Source organism: Cebus imitator, unplaced genomic scaffold (genome assembly GCF_001604975.1).
Source record: "Cebus imitator isolate Cc_AM_T3 unplaced genomic scaffold, Cebus_imitator-1.0 Scaffold23, whole genome shotgun sequence".
Lineage (NCBI taxonomy): Eukaryota > Metazoa > Chordata > Mammalia > Primates > Cebidae > Cebus > Cebus imitator.
Window position 1 is genome coordinate 814,067 of NW_016107338.1, and position 13,416 is coordinate 827,482.

General features: G+C 46.8%; 1 protein-coding gene across 8 annotated transcripts in view; it reads left to right on the forward strand.

The window, feature by feature from the left end:
* Window positions 1-13,416, forward strand: part of SFXN5 (sideroflexin 5) — a 129,130-nt gene that overhangs the window by 86,300 nt on the left and 29,414 nt on the right. For 7 of the 8 annotated variants that reach the window (XM_017521955.2, XM_017521956.1, XM_037736119.1 and 4 more), the window contains one exon: window positions 12,534-12,649. The exons of the other annotated variant lie outside the window; for it this stretch is intronic. In XM_017521955.2, the coding sequence (XP_017377444.1) occupies window positions 12,534-12,649 (116 nt within the window). The remainder of the gene's footprint in view (window positions 1-12,533; window positions 12,650-13,416) is intronic. 8 annotated transcript variants of the gene reach the window in all.

A 13,416-nucleotide genomic window follows, 5' to 3' on the forward strand; every position in this document is an offset into this window, starting at 1 on the left:
TTGGGCAGGGGCTTTAGGGAGGTGGAGACCAAGGTGTCACATCTGTAAAGCTGGCCCTCTAGATTCCCGGTAGGTGTGTGCAGGGGAGGGCAGGAAGCCCTGAAGGTCACCCCAGGCTGCCTGGCCACATCCACTTGGAGCAGGGAACAGGCAGTGAGTGTCATGTGCTCATCAAGACCCCTAGCTGGGCACTCAGCTCCCGATGAGGGAGGCTTGAGCCTTGGCATCAGCCAGCTGCTCCTTCTAAGGAGAACAAGCTTCCTGCAGGCACCGGAAATGCCAGCCTCAGCAGCTCCTTGCTGAGAAGTGACTTCTTCCTTTGCCATCCTCAGCAGTCTCTTATGTTAAATGTCACAGTATATTTTGTTGCCATGAAAAGATCTCTGTGTTCATCAGTGAGTCCGTCGTCCAAGGGTGTCCTGGCAGTGTTTGGGAGGTCTTCTGTTCATTCACAGGTGGGCAAACCTGCTCCCCCACATCCATACCCCCTTCTCCCCCAGGCCGCCTGGGCCTTTGTGTCATTGAACCCCTCTTCACTTCACTGCTCTGCCTTTGTGCTCAGTCCATCCTGCTTCCTCCGTCTAGGAGGTGTCCATGGCAGTTCTGCCCAAGTCTGGGGGTAGGCCCCTGTGAGCAGGAGGCGGCAGCGTGCACCCGTGGCAGCTGTGTCCTGGGCCCTGTGACATCAAGGTCCCTGCATCAAGGTCAGTGGTGCTTCATGTGGCATCCATGCCCTTCAGGCACCTCCGGACGCCATAAGTCCTTTCTTGGACCTACCCTGCTGTTGCCTCTCCTGTGCCCCACTGCAGTCGTGATTCCTGCCGTCCTTCTCTCTTCCCTCTTGCTGTGCCCTGGGGCTTTGCATGTGGCTCTGATGTCTGGATACCTGCTCTTCCTACTGCCTCAAGTCACCCTCTGCTCTCCCTCGACTGCCAGACCTTTGTGACTCAGTTCAAACACCATCTCCTCTTGGAAGCCCTCTCTGGGAGTCCCAGCCAGGGTTAGATGGCAGCTACCTGTGTGTACCAATGTCTATCTGGGGACTGCCCATGTTGTTTCCAAGCCTGCCTCTCCCATCAGACAGTGAGTGCCCCAAGACAGGGAGTAGATCTCATCCACCACCTCAGCTCCTCAGTGCCTGGTACACAGTTGGTGCCCAATGTGGGTTTATTCAATGATCAAACAAGTGCTTGAGCACAAAAGGTTTGAGATGAGGCACTCGCAGCAGAACCTCACCTTGATGGCGGTGGTGCCCAGATTCTGTAGCTACCTGGACATTTATCTGGACCTTTTCCACTTTTTAAAATTGTTTTTGAGTGCTCTGTTTTCATATATACCTTTTTACCATCACTGTGGTCCACTCTTAGTCAGCAGGCCTAGGGTGATTGACCATGGGCCCATCCCTTTCCAGGTCATCCTGGGCACATTATCCAAACTTTCCGGGCTGCGATGGCCCCACCTATAAAATGGAATATTGGTATCTCTAAGCAAAATTTTCACAGGGATTAAACGTGTCAGTTTCCCAGCATAGCATGAGCACCTACTAAATGCTGATCCTCTTCCAGCTCCACTCCATTCCTTCTGCCCCAATCGGGTGGCAAGAACCAGAGAAGACACACTCCTGCCATCAGGAAACTTGTTCTTTGGGAGTAAAAGGTGGTCAGATGTTGAAAATGGCACACACACACACAAAAATTCTGGTGATAAGGGCAATTAAGTTTTTTTTATGTATATACTTTAAGTTCTAGGGTACATGTGCAGAACGTGCAGGTTTGTTACACAGGTATACACGTGCCATGGTGGTTTCCTGCATCCATCACCCCGTCATCTACATTAGGTATTTTTCTCTCCCCTATCCCCCTACTCCCTGCTATCCCTCCCCTAGCCCCCCACCCCTTGACAGGCCCCGGTGTGTGATGTCCTTCTTCCTGTGTTCATGTGTTCTCATTGTTCAATACCCATTTATGAGTGAGAATATAAGGTGTTTGGTTTTCTGTACTTGTGTCAGTTTGCTGAGAATGATGGTTTCTAGCTTTATCCATGTTCCTGCAAATGACATGAACTTATCCTTTTTTATGGCTGCATAGTATTCCATGATGCATATGTGCCACATTTTCTTTATCCAGTCTATCATTGATGGGCATTTGGGTTGGTTCCAAGACTTGATTATTGTGAACAGTGCCACAGTAAACATATGTGTGCATGTGTCTTTATAATAGAATGATTTATAATCCTTTGGGTATATACCCAGTAATGGGACTTCTGGATCCTTGAGGAATCATCACACTGTCTTCCACAATGGTTGAACTAATTTACACTCCCACCAACAGTATAAAAACACTGCTATTTCTCCACATCCTCTCCAGCATCTTTTGTCTCTGATTTTTTAATGATCTCAATTCTAACTGGCGTGAGATGGTGGCTCAGTGTGGTTTTGATTTACATTTCTCTAATGACCGTTGATGATGGCTTTTTCTCATATGTTTGTTGGCCGCATAAATGTCTTCTTTTGAGAAGTGTCTGTTATATCCTTTGCTCACTTTTTGATGGTTTTTTTTCTTGTAAATTTAAGTTCTTTGGAGACTCTGGATATTAGCCCTTTGTCAGGTGAGTAGATTGCAAAAATTTTTTCCCATTCTGTTGGTTGCCGCTTCACTCTAATGATAGTTTCTTTTGCTGTGCAGAAGCTCTTTAGTTTAATTAGATCCCATTTGTCTATTTTGGCTTTTGTTGCCAGATAAGGGCAATAAAGCTTTATAGAGGATGAAAACCATTTGATATTCTCTCTAAATTATCTTCCATCACCTCTAAGATTTTAGGAATCTAATATGAACTGAATTATTTAGGGAGAGGATGTTTGTTGAAAAAAAGGGCTGGGAATCATTGTATCATATTATCAAAGAAATATGTGTGCATGGTGGTGTGGATTTTGAGGAGCTATGGAAGGCTGAGCTGGGCTGGGTGCTAGAATTGGTGGCAGCCTCAGAACTGGCATGGACCCCTGGTGTGCGTCAGGCCCCAAGAGGATGCAGGCGGTGGGTCAAAGGCAGCCAGCGGGAAGTCTCCAGTGGTGTGTCCCAGGGCCCTATCTTCAGTCTCATTCCCTTCAGTTATTTTGACTGCCTTAGACGGAGGAGGCCTATGGCTCACATTCAAGAAACAGGGACACCAACCTGGCACGGATTGTGAATTCATGGGCAAGAGCACCAGGATCTAAAAAGAACCGTCGAAGTGGGCCGATGAGATCTCACAAGGTTTGATATAAGTCTTGCTGTTCAAAAAAATGTAAGTGTACAAGTATGAGGGTGCCAAGACCTGACTTGGCTGAAGTTCTCAGGACAGAGATCTGAGGATCTCATGGGCCATGTGCTCAGAATGGGTCCCTCGTGTGATGTGTGCTTCTGATGATGCTCACTCAGATTTCAGCTGCATTACTAAAGATAGAACATCCAGAACAAAGGAGTCTGTTTAATTCTGGCTCTACACGGAAAGAGTAGCTCTTGATAAGTGGTAGCACCACAAGAGTGACAGGATCTTCTGAAAAAATTGAAAGTCTGTTATTGGAATTGAGCTGCCTGACCCCTGGATTTGAGGGAAATGTCTGCTGTGAGGGGTACTTGCACATGACCAAGTCAGCTGTTTCCAAGCAGCTTGCTTGGGATCTGGCATACAGTAGGTGCTCCATAAGTGCTTGTTGCGTAAATGGCCTTCCAGTTCCAGGGTTTTATAATTCCTGAAATCCAGAAGATAGAGAATCCCAGAGGCAGAGAAAGTAGGGAAGTGTAATGCGGAGGGAGGGAGGGGTTATGAATGCTGGAGAAAGCAGGGGGCCTGCTGAGGAACAGAGGAGGGCATGTAGGCGCTATGAGTGTTGGCTTGGGGTTTGAGCTTTATCTTTGGTTGATGGAGAACTACTGAAGAATCTCAAGCTAAGAGGCAGCTGTGATAAAAAGGGGCTTTTTAGAAGATGGTTGTGTTAGCAGGAATCATATTAAGAGATTCCAAGCTTCCGAGTCAGCCTACACCTAGGCTTACAGGCTGATTTTTCAATCCAGAAATTCCCAGTCCTGAGTCGGTGACACTTCAATATGGGTTGTGAAACTGTCCCCAAATTCTCAAGCTATTTAAAAGAAAATTTGTGCTGCTTACTTAGCACTGCCTCTCAGGTGGAATAACGGGGATTATTGTGAAATCAAGCAAATATGAGGGCTTACATCTTTCTTTAATAATCATCACTTTCTTAAAGGCAGAGGGGTTATATTCTGCTGTGATTCGAGTGTGAGAGAGTATGTGTGAGTGTGTAAAGGTGGTGATGTGCATACATGTGCATTTTCAATGCATAGACCATCCCAGACAGGGACATGAGAACCTGGCTGCCTCTGGGGAGGAGGTGAAGCTTAGAGTTGGGAAGGAGACTTACTTTTTATTATTTCTCCTATTACACCATTTGAATCATTGACTGTGTTGCCCACAATAGTGGAAGGAAGGAAGAGAGGGAGGGAGAAGAGAAAAGAGAGGGGAGGCCAGCATTACCTCCCACTTCTTGCAGATGAGGAAGTGGAATCTGGAAGTACTTAGCCCAACATCAGCCTGGAGCCAGAATAGCAACTTAAGTCTCATGATTGCTACTAGAGTGCTTGTTTGTTTTAAAGAAAACAGCTCTTTTTCTTTCTGATAATACGTAATAGTATAAGCAACCCTGCTTCTCTTTCCAGAGTCAAGCTTAGTATATATCCCTTCAAATTCCAGTTAACACCTATAAGTGTATGAATTTCTGCCTGTTATATCCATATGTAGTGTAAATAATGTCTATAGAAATATAATTTAATACAAATGGGTTTATATGTAATACAGAATACATATATTTTTATATATATGCATATATATATATATATATATATATATATATTTCTGTAAACTGCTTTTTAACCTCACAGTCAAGTTTAGATGTCTTTCCATGGCAGTCATAAAATTCTAACTTCTCCTTAATAGTCAATAGTTTCTTCCATGGCTATTTTTAAATTATTTAATTATTTATTTGTTTTTAGATGAAGCCTTGCTCTGTCACCCAGGCTGGAGTGCAGTCGCATGATCTCGGCTCACTGCAACCTCCACCTCCTCGTTTCAAGCAATTTTTCTGTCTCAGCCCCCCGAGTAGCTGCGATTACAGGCATGTGCCACCACAACCGGCTAATTTTTGTATTTTTAGTGGAGACAGGGTTTTGCCATGTTGGCCAGGCTGGTCTTGAAATCCTGACCCTAGGTGATCCACCCATCTCAGCCTCTCAATGTGCTGGGATTACGGGCATGAGCAACCGTGGTTGGCCTATTTTTTTAATTATGAAATTTTTCTATTAACAGAAAATTGAAGAAATGGAGAAAGAGAATGTTAGATACATTCAAAGCCCCCCGTGCCCTCTGCCTTCTTGATTCTGGTTTCTTTCTCTCCCCACAGAAGGCACCGACCTGGAGTTAGTGTATGTTCACCATTTAGGTTTCTATTTTAGCATATGTGCATGTACCATAAGCCATCAATTGTATTGTTCATTAATTTTTTAAAATTCATATTAACTGTACCATACTGTATATATACTTTTGAAACTTGCCTTTTATTGTGATTTTGAAATTTATGTTAATACATATACATTCATTTCAGCTGCCATAGGCATTTGTTCTGTGTGGCTATCAACAGGTGATTAATTAGGGACATTTAGGTAGTTTCCAGTCTCTCATTATTATACAGTCCTGCTCTAAACAACCTTGTGCTGTGAACAGCTCATGTGCACATGAGTAAGACTTTCTCCTGGGCAAAAGTTTTCAAACCTTCATCTGTATTATAATCACCTGGGGAACGTAAACAGATCTGGGCCTACCTCACCTTTGGTTTCACTTGTGCAGCTGGTGCTGTGAATTGCCAGGCTAGGGTGTGTACCCAGATATGGAATGGACACACTAGAGGGTACACACGTTTCTAGCTTTATTAAATATTGCCAGGTAGGCATATGGGCTTTTACCCAACCTGCAGGGTATGAATTTTTGTTTCCCTACCTCCTCTTCAACATTTGGTATTATCGATCTCTTAAAATTTTTGTTCGTCTGAGCCAGGTGCGGTGGCTCACACCTGTAATCTCAGCATTTTGGGAGGCTGAGGCAGGTGGATCACCTGAGGTCAGGAGTTCAAGACCAGCTTGGCCAACATGATAAAATCCCATCTCTACTAAAAATACAAAAATTAGCTGGGCATGGTGGTGGGCACCTGTAATCGCAGTTACTTGGGAGGCTGAGGCAGGAGAATCACTTGAACCCAGGAGGTGAAGGTTGCAGTGAGCTGGTGCAATCTTGGCTCATTGCAGTCTCTGCCTCCTGGTTCAGGTGATTCTCCTGCCTCAGCCTCCTGAGTAGCTGGGACTATAGGCGTGTGCCAGCACGCGCAGCTAATTTTTGTATTTTTAGTAGAGATGGAGTTTCTCCATATTGGCCTGGCTGGTCTCGAACTCCTGACCTCAAGTGATCCACCCGCATCAGCCTCCCAAAGTGCTGGGATTACAGGCGTGAGTGACCACACCCGCCTAGAGTTTCTTAATAATACAAAATGTATATACCAGGGAGGAATATTTATCTGACTATATATTAAACTGTATAAGAGAAGACATCATGTTGTAAGAAAAACAAGTCACAGGCTGGGAACAGCTATTTGTAAACCCATTAACCAATGAGATTTAGTCTCCAAAACCTATAAAGAACTCCTGCAGATTTTTTCCCCTCAGTTCTAGAAACCTAACCTTGATTATTAGTAAGATTGAGTTCATGTTTATTCATTTTTTAATCTTTTATGAATTATCTACTCATTTATTTTTTCGTGATTTTGATCACCAGATCTTTTTCTTAATTTTTAAAGCCTTTATACATTGTATGGATATTTTAGCTGGAATTAGCTGAAACCCTCAACACACACTGTCAAGGGTTTAAATAATAAGGGAATCTATTATTACTTTACAAAAAGGGAGTCTCAGGTGGGGCATCCAGGTGCTTCCCCCGACACTGCTGTGCTGGCTTCCCTGTGGGCTTCATCTCATGCTCCAAGCATCACATCCAGTCCCACAGCGTTCAGAGGATAGGAGGTGCTGCCTGCCTCTCACCCCTTCTTAGATGGGAGGAGACCTTCCCTAGAAGTCCCCAGCAGATATTCCTGGTTGTCTGGGATCAGGTCATGTGCTTCTTCCTAGACCAGTCACTGCCTCTTGGAGGATTATTGCTGTTAGTTTGGGTTAATGTCAGGGGGGTAGAATAGCCCTTGGGAGTTAGTCATCATGACCTCCGTAACTTAAGATTAGTAGCCCTTTGTTTATCATATGTAATAAATATCACTTCCCAGGTCCCCATTTCTTATAGTATGGTTTCTAAATCGATCTTGAATGCGGTGTTTCTGAGATGCCTGAGTTATAAGAGGTATTAACATAATAGCCTTTTAGAAGAAGAGAGAACTATAATTAGTGTCCATTGGAAGGAATAAACCAGCATTCACTTACACAGTCAATACAAGTCACTTTCTTTAGTACCACAGAGTTGGAGTCTAAGCCTCCTTCACATTTTCTTGTTCTTTTTTGGGCATTGGTTGTTAAACACAGCATTGTGGCCACCACTGCTTTTTGTAGTCCTGCTTCTAATCTTGACTCCTTTAGCCCATTTAAGATGAATGGTATAATTTTAAAGCATATAAAAGAATATTGGGGATTTTTTGTTTGCATTTCTGATTTGGTTATACTTGTGTCTCATTTTTTTTCTTTACTTGAAGAAAAAATATTCCTGAAATTAATCAGCTCCTTTAAGAAGCCAACATGTTGTAGGTACCTAAGTGTGGGACCCAAGACTAGGTTACATTAATCCCTGCTGGCTTTAAAATTTGTGTGATCTTCTTCAAAAAGTTTGGCAGGTTTTTTTTTTTGTGTGTGTGTGGGGTAATTGAAACATGATTATATTCTCACTGTAAAAATTTAAATATTATAGAAAAATTTGATGTAAAAACGTGGAAGTCTTTCAACAATCCCTAATTTTCAAATTGAATTCCTTTCCCTAAGCGGACCACTCTGTGAGCTGTGAACCTTCCAAAACATTACCTGTGGATTTATGCACACATGTATGTGCATATGCCAATTACAGGGTTTTACATACGGTAAATCATCATGTACATACTCAGTAGCTTTTTTCACATAGCAGTTTGTTTTGGAGATCTTCCCATGTGAGTTCCCTAATGGTGGACATTTAGGTTGTTTCTAATTATTTGCTCTTACAAACAGTGCTATAATTAACATCCTTGTAAATGTCTCTTTGTGCATATGGGCAAGCATTTCTTTAGGGTAGCTATCTATGGTTTGGCAATTTCTACTGTCTTTAATTGCATTGCCTGGTATCTGGCAGACGATCTTCTGCATGTACAATAACTTTTCATGTCCGTGCTCCATTATAGTGTAAGTTTTAGAAAGATGTTTTAGGCAACAATTAGGAATCTAAGTTTAAGTTCAAATTCTGTATGGATTGCTGTGGTCAGCTGAGGTGACACTTGAATGAATGGATAGCTCTGCACGTGGCTAAGTTCACACATGTACAGGCAATTGTGTTGAGTAGCAGGTAAGGTTCCTTTTCTGCTGACTTTCATTGTAAGGCACATCATGATTTTTTAAAACATTAAGATCTGAGAAAGTGCATCGTAGAATTGAGGAGTTACGGTAGTTTATTTTCCCCAAATCAGTAGCCTATTGCTACGCGTCCATGTTTAAATGGTCCTTTCCCTGTGAGTTGATACAATGACTTTTCCACCAATTAATTTCCCCAACAGGTGGGTGTGTTGCAGGACTAGGGTACTGCATGGATCTGCTTGTCTATTCCTGCCCTAGTTCAGGGGCAGGCTCCCCTGTGATCTTCTTTTGGAAAACTTTCTTGCACATTTGTCTTTCCATCTACTGCTCTTTCTTCTTCCCCACACTGCCCCTTTTACACTGGGTGCTTCATTAGCTTTTCACAATCTGCATGATTTTGCATCGCAATGGGTCGGATGTGAGAACATCTGCAGCAGGCAAGAGCAAATTTTCCTCAGGACTTAACACTGAGCTTGCCATCATCAAGAAGTCATGCCTTTCTCTCTCCTTCTCTTTCTCTCTCATTCCTTGGCATCTCCCACATTGCTGCTCAAACATCAGTTATGCCTGAGTCTTGAGTGATGTCAATCTGAGTTGAAAATATGCCAGCTTTCTTAACATCACTAACAGGCTGCTTAATTAACCTGCTGATACCATCAATAATAGATCTTGCTGGTGTGTTGGAGAGGAGACCCATAGCCCAGGGTTGTGCGTGCTCTCGTTCTCTCTCTCCTCTCGTTCTCTCTCTCTCTGTCTCTCTCTCTCTCTGTCTCTCTGTTTCTTTCTCTCTCTGTATCATTTGCTTAGGCTCTCAGTGTCCCTGTCACAAGAGCTGGACTTGCTAGGAGTGGGATGGGAGGGATCTGGGACAGTTTGAAAAGGATATGGCAGAATTGAAAGTTCCGGATGAGCTCATGGAAATGAAATCAATGTGACAGGCTGGCATTCCCATTGCTGAAGGGCAGGGATGGCTGGTAGCCTGTGCATATGGCAGGTGCTCAATAAATGGCTAACCAGTGTACACAGTCAACAGAATTGCTTGCAGGTCATGTGCCATCTATGGAGGCAGTAAGAACTGGCTGTTTCAAGGGAGGAGCCTGGGGAGTACCATCATCCTGAGATGGCTTTTAGGGTTTTCTTTGTCTTTTTTTCCATCCAGGCAGCTTCAGAGGTGTCCTGGAGGGGCTGGATTAGGGGAGGGAGCCTGGGTTTTCACTTCCTTTTATGCTTCATCTTTCTTCTCAGTGGTTTTGTGTTTGAACCAAAGCTGCCCTGCTTGCCCCATGTTTTACCTTTGGGGATTATGGGGAGGGAGGGAGATGCTGCCATGAACCAGGGCTGGTCCACCACCACCTCCAGATCCACATTCTCTTCTCTTTGTCCCCGCTATGCATACACACCCAAAATGGGGGCTAGAGGCATTTCAGCTATCCCCAGCTTCCCCTGACCTGGGCATGGGCACAGATGCAGAGACTGACATTTTGTGTGAGCTCAGCCAGCACCCAGAAATCCCATGGAGACCCTAAATGCTGCCCTTTATTTTATCCTGAGAGAAGCCGAGGTGGGATTGGGGTGGCAATGGCTCAAGTTCCCAGAGTGAGCTGGTAGCTCCCGACCTTAGCAGGTTGCTTGTCTCCTGGACCACATCCCTGTAACTTTGCCTTTCCTGGAATGGTGGTGGTGGTGGTGATATGGTGGACAGGGTCCTCAGAGGGCAGGGATTGATGCCTTTCAGGGCAGAAATCCCCACTATCCTCTTCAACAATTTTCTTAGATCTCCTGGGAACCAAGAGCCTGACAGCCCCAAGGGCATGGGGGATGCATAGCCTCCCTACGGCCACTAGAGGGTGTGTCACTAACACAGGCCAGGTGGCCGCTTCCCAAGGCCACCCAGAGGGGCCCTTCTGGGCCCTGAGCCCTGGGTGCCTGGGGCTGAGAGGGGAGAGATACAGAGCCAGAATTGGAACCCAAGCCTGATGGCGCCAAACCCAGGCTCCCAACCCCTCTCTGTCCTGCCCTGCTGACCGGATCTCCTTTACCTTGGATTCAGCTTCCTAATTCTGTCCCTCACTGCCTGTGGTAAAAACGAGGGTTTCTCAATGTCAGCACCATTAACATTTGGGGGCCAGATGATTCTTTAGTGAGGAGACTGTCCTGTGCCTTGTGGAATGTTTAGCAGCATCCCTGGCCTCTGCCCACCAGATGCCTGCAGCAACCCCCAGCCCCCAGATTGCAATCACTGAAAATGCCCTCAGATGTGGCCAAATGCCCCGCAAATCCGTCCCTGGTGGAGAACAGCTATTTAGAGCAGGTGAGCATGCCTGTTGTCGGGCAGGAAACCCTGGGCCACAGAGGGACTGCCCATGGTTCCTGCTGCACTGAACGTTGGTGGAAGCAGGAGTGATGCTCAAAGATGGCGTGTGTGCTGTAAATACATTTTAGAACTGTATTTGGCGTCCCGCTTTTCTTCTGCAAAGACTGCAGAGCCTCTCGGTCTTGCCCTGTTTATTCCACCTCTCCATTTTAATGAAACAGGCGACTGAGGCCCCCAGGGTCTCAAGCCACACCTCACCCACAGAACCTTGTCCCCCAGCTGTGAGCACCCTGGACCGCTTGTTGGCTCGGGCCCCAGGAGCATCTGTGGTCTCCCTCCCACTCCGCCTGCCCACTAGGCCCCGCCACCCTCCAGCTCCCCAAACCCTGGTGCCTCCCCCCACTGGAGGGAGGGGGAAGCAGCAGGTGTTGATGCTAATCAGCGTTCACAGCCCAGAACTGCAGTCGCTCCCAGGCTCACACACTCCCCAAAATTAAACACTCATTATACAAAATTAATTGACATTAATTAGCAAAAATTAAAACTTTAAACACAGCAAGGCGCTTTGGGGGGAGGAGTGAGGCAGGCAGGCTCCGAATTTGTCACCCCCCACTCCGCACCTGCCCACCCCTTCCAGGTTCCCCCACTTCCATCCTGAAGCAAGGCTGGGAGAGTTCAGGCAGGGTCAACACCCACACTGCACCGGGCCACAGAGCCTGCCCAGTCATGTGAGTCCCAGGCTAGGGGAGCCGAAGGAGGCTCCCTGAGCTAGTCGCTAGCTGATGGGTGGCCCTAGACTTCAGCAACCAGTACTTCACTACGGAACCAGGAATCCTCCCCTTAGCCCAGGTCCCCAAGATCTCAAGAGGGCAGAGGGGCCTAGCCAAAGGCAGGAACTCAACCATAGGAAGCAAGAATGGAGAAGGTCTTCCTTTAACTCAGCCCACTGCCCCCACCCTAAGCCTCCTGCCCCATGGGTATTCAGGAGACATAGGTACTGTAGCCTTTCTGCTCTGTCTCACTCTGCTGTGTGACCTCAGATAAGTCACTCCTCTTCTCTGAGCCTCAGTGTTCCATCCATATGATGAGGGGGTGGTGCTGGGTGAACACTGAGGTTTCTGCCTCTCTGGCACCTGCTGTCAGGGTAGGCAAATTTCTGGGAACCTGATTCACTCAGAGACAGAGGGTGCTGAATGTGGGATGGGTAATTCAAGAGGATGGGGCAGCCTAGGGGCCCCAGTGACAGTGGAACACCAGGCCTGGATCCGTGAGGAATGCGGTTTCAGGCCAGAGAGCCCTCCCAGGTGGACACCCACTTGGCCTGCCTAGGGGGCCTGCTCCAGAGGAGAGGAAAGCAGCCCCTGGATAAGTGGCCGCTCCCTAAGCCCAGGTTCCCAAGGGCTCCCAGATCCCTTGCCAGGCTAAAAGGCAGATGGACAACAGAACCACCCCTTCCCCAACCTTTGCCCATGCATTTGAATGCAGAACCCTGTGGCTTGGGTAGGGAGGAGCACAGTGACCTCCCTCCAAGTGGAATGCTATCCCCCTCCTCATCCTGCTCTCTGCACCCCCTCTCTCTACAGCCAGTGCCAATATCTGCAATGTGGTCCTGATGCGGTACGGGGAGCTGGAGGAAGGGATTGATGTCCTGGACAGCGATGGCAACCTCGTGGGCTCCTCCAAGATCGCAGCCAGACACGTGGGTCTGGGGGCTTGCAGCGTTGGGGAGGCCAGCAACAGGGAGGGGAATGGTTTTCCCTTAGCATGTGTCTGCCACAGGCTTCTCTCCAGAGTACCCTGGTTTTCGCCTTTTGTTGTCTCCTCCTCACCCTGCCCCCACCTCCAGCCTGCATGAGTTCAGGCCTCTGGCCTCCAGCCTGTTCCCCTGGACATGCCCTCACTGCTGTGAAAAGTCTCTATCTCTTGTCCCAGCCCCTCAGGACTCAGCTTCTTGCTTGTCTCACCCAGAGGAGGTGTTAATTGGTGAGGGCAGAGGAGACTCTCCCAGAGCTCTCTTCCCTCTCCCTCTGCCCAGGGCCCTGCCTCCTCTTGGGTAAGCCAAGGAAGCCCAGGGGGCCACTGGCTTATGGTTCTGGGTTAATAGGCACTTCTGCAGGTGAGAGCTCACCGGGGAGCGAATACCATGAGGTCCAGGGACTTGAAGCTTGCAGAGGTTTAGAGAATATTTTGTTACAAGGCCCTCTTTCATCCCTGGTTACATAGGCTCCACCACTCTAGCAATTGCAGTTTAAAAAATGAAAGCACAGGCCAGGCATGGTGGCTCACGCCTGTAATCAGCAGTTTGGGAGGCCAAGGGGGGTGGTCACCTGAGGTCAGGAGTTTGAGACCAGCTTGGCCAACATTGCGAAATCCCATCTCTACTAAAAATACAAAAATTAGCCAGGTATGGTGGTGGGTGCCTATAATCCCAGCTACTAGAGAAGCAAAGGCAGGAGAATTGCTTGA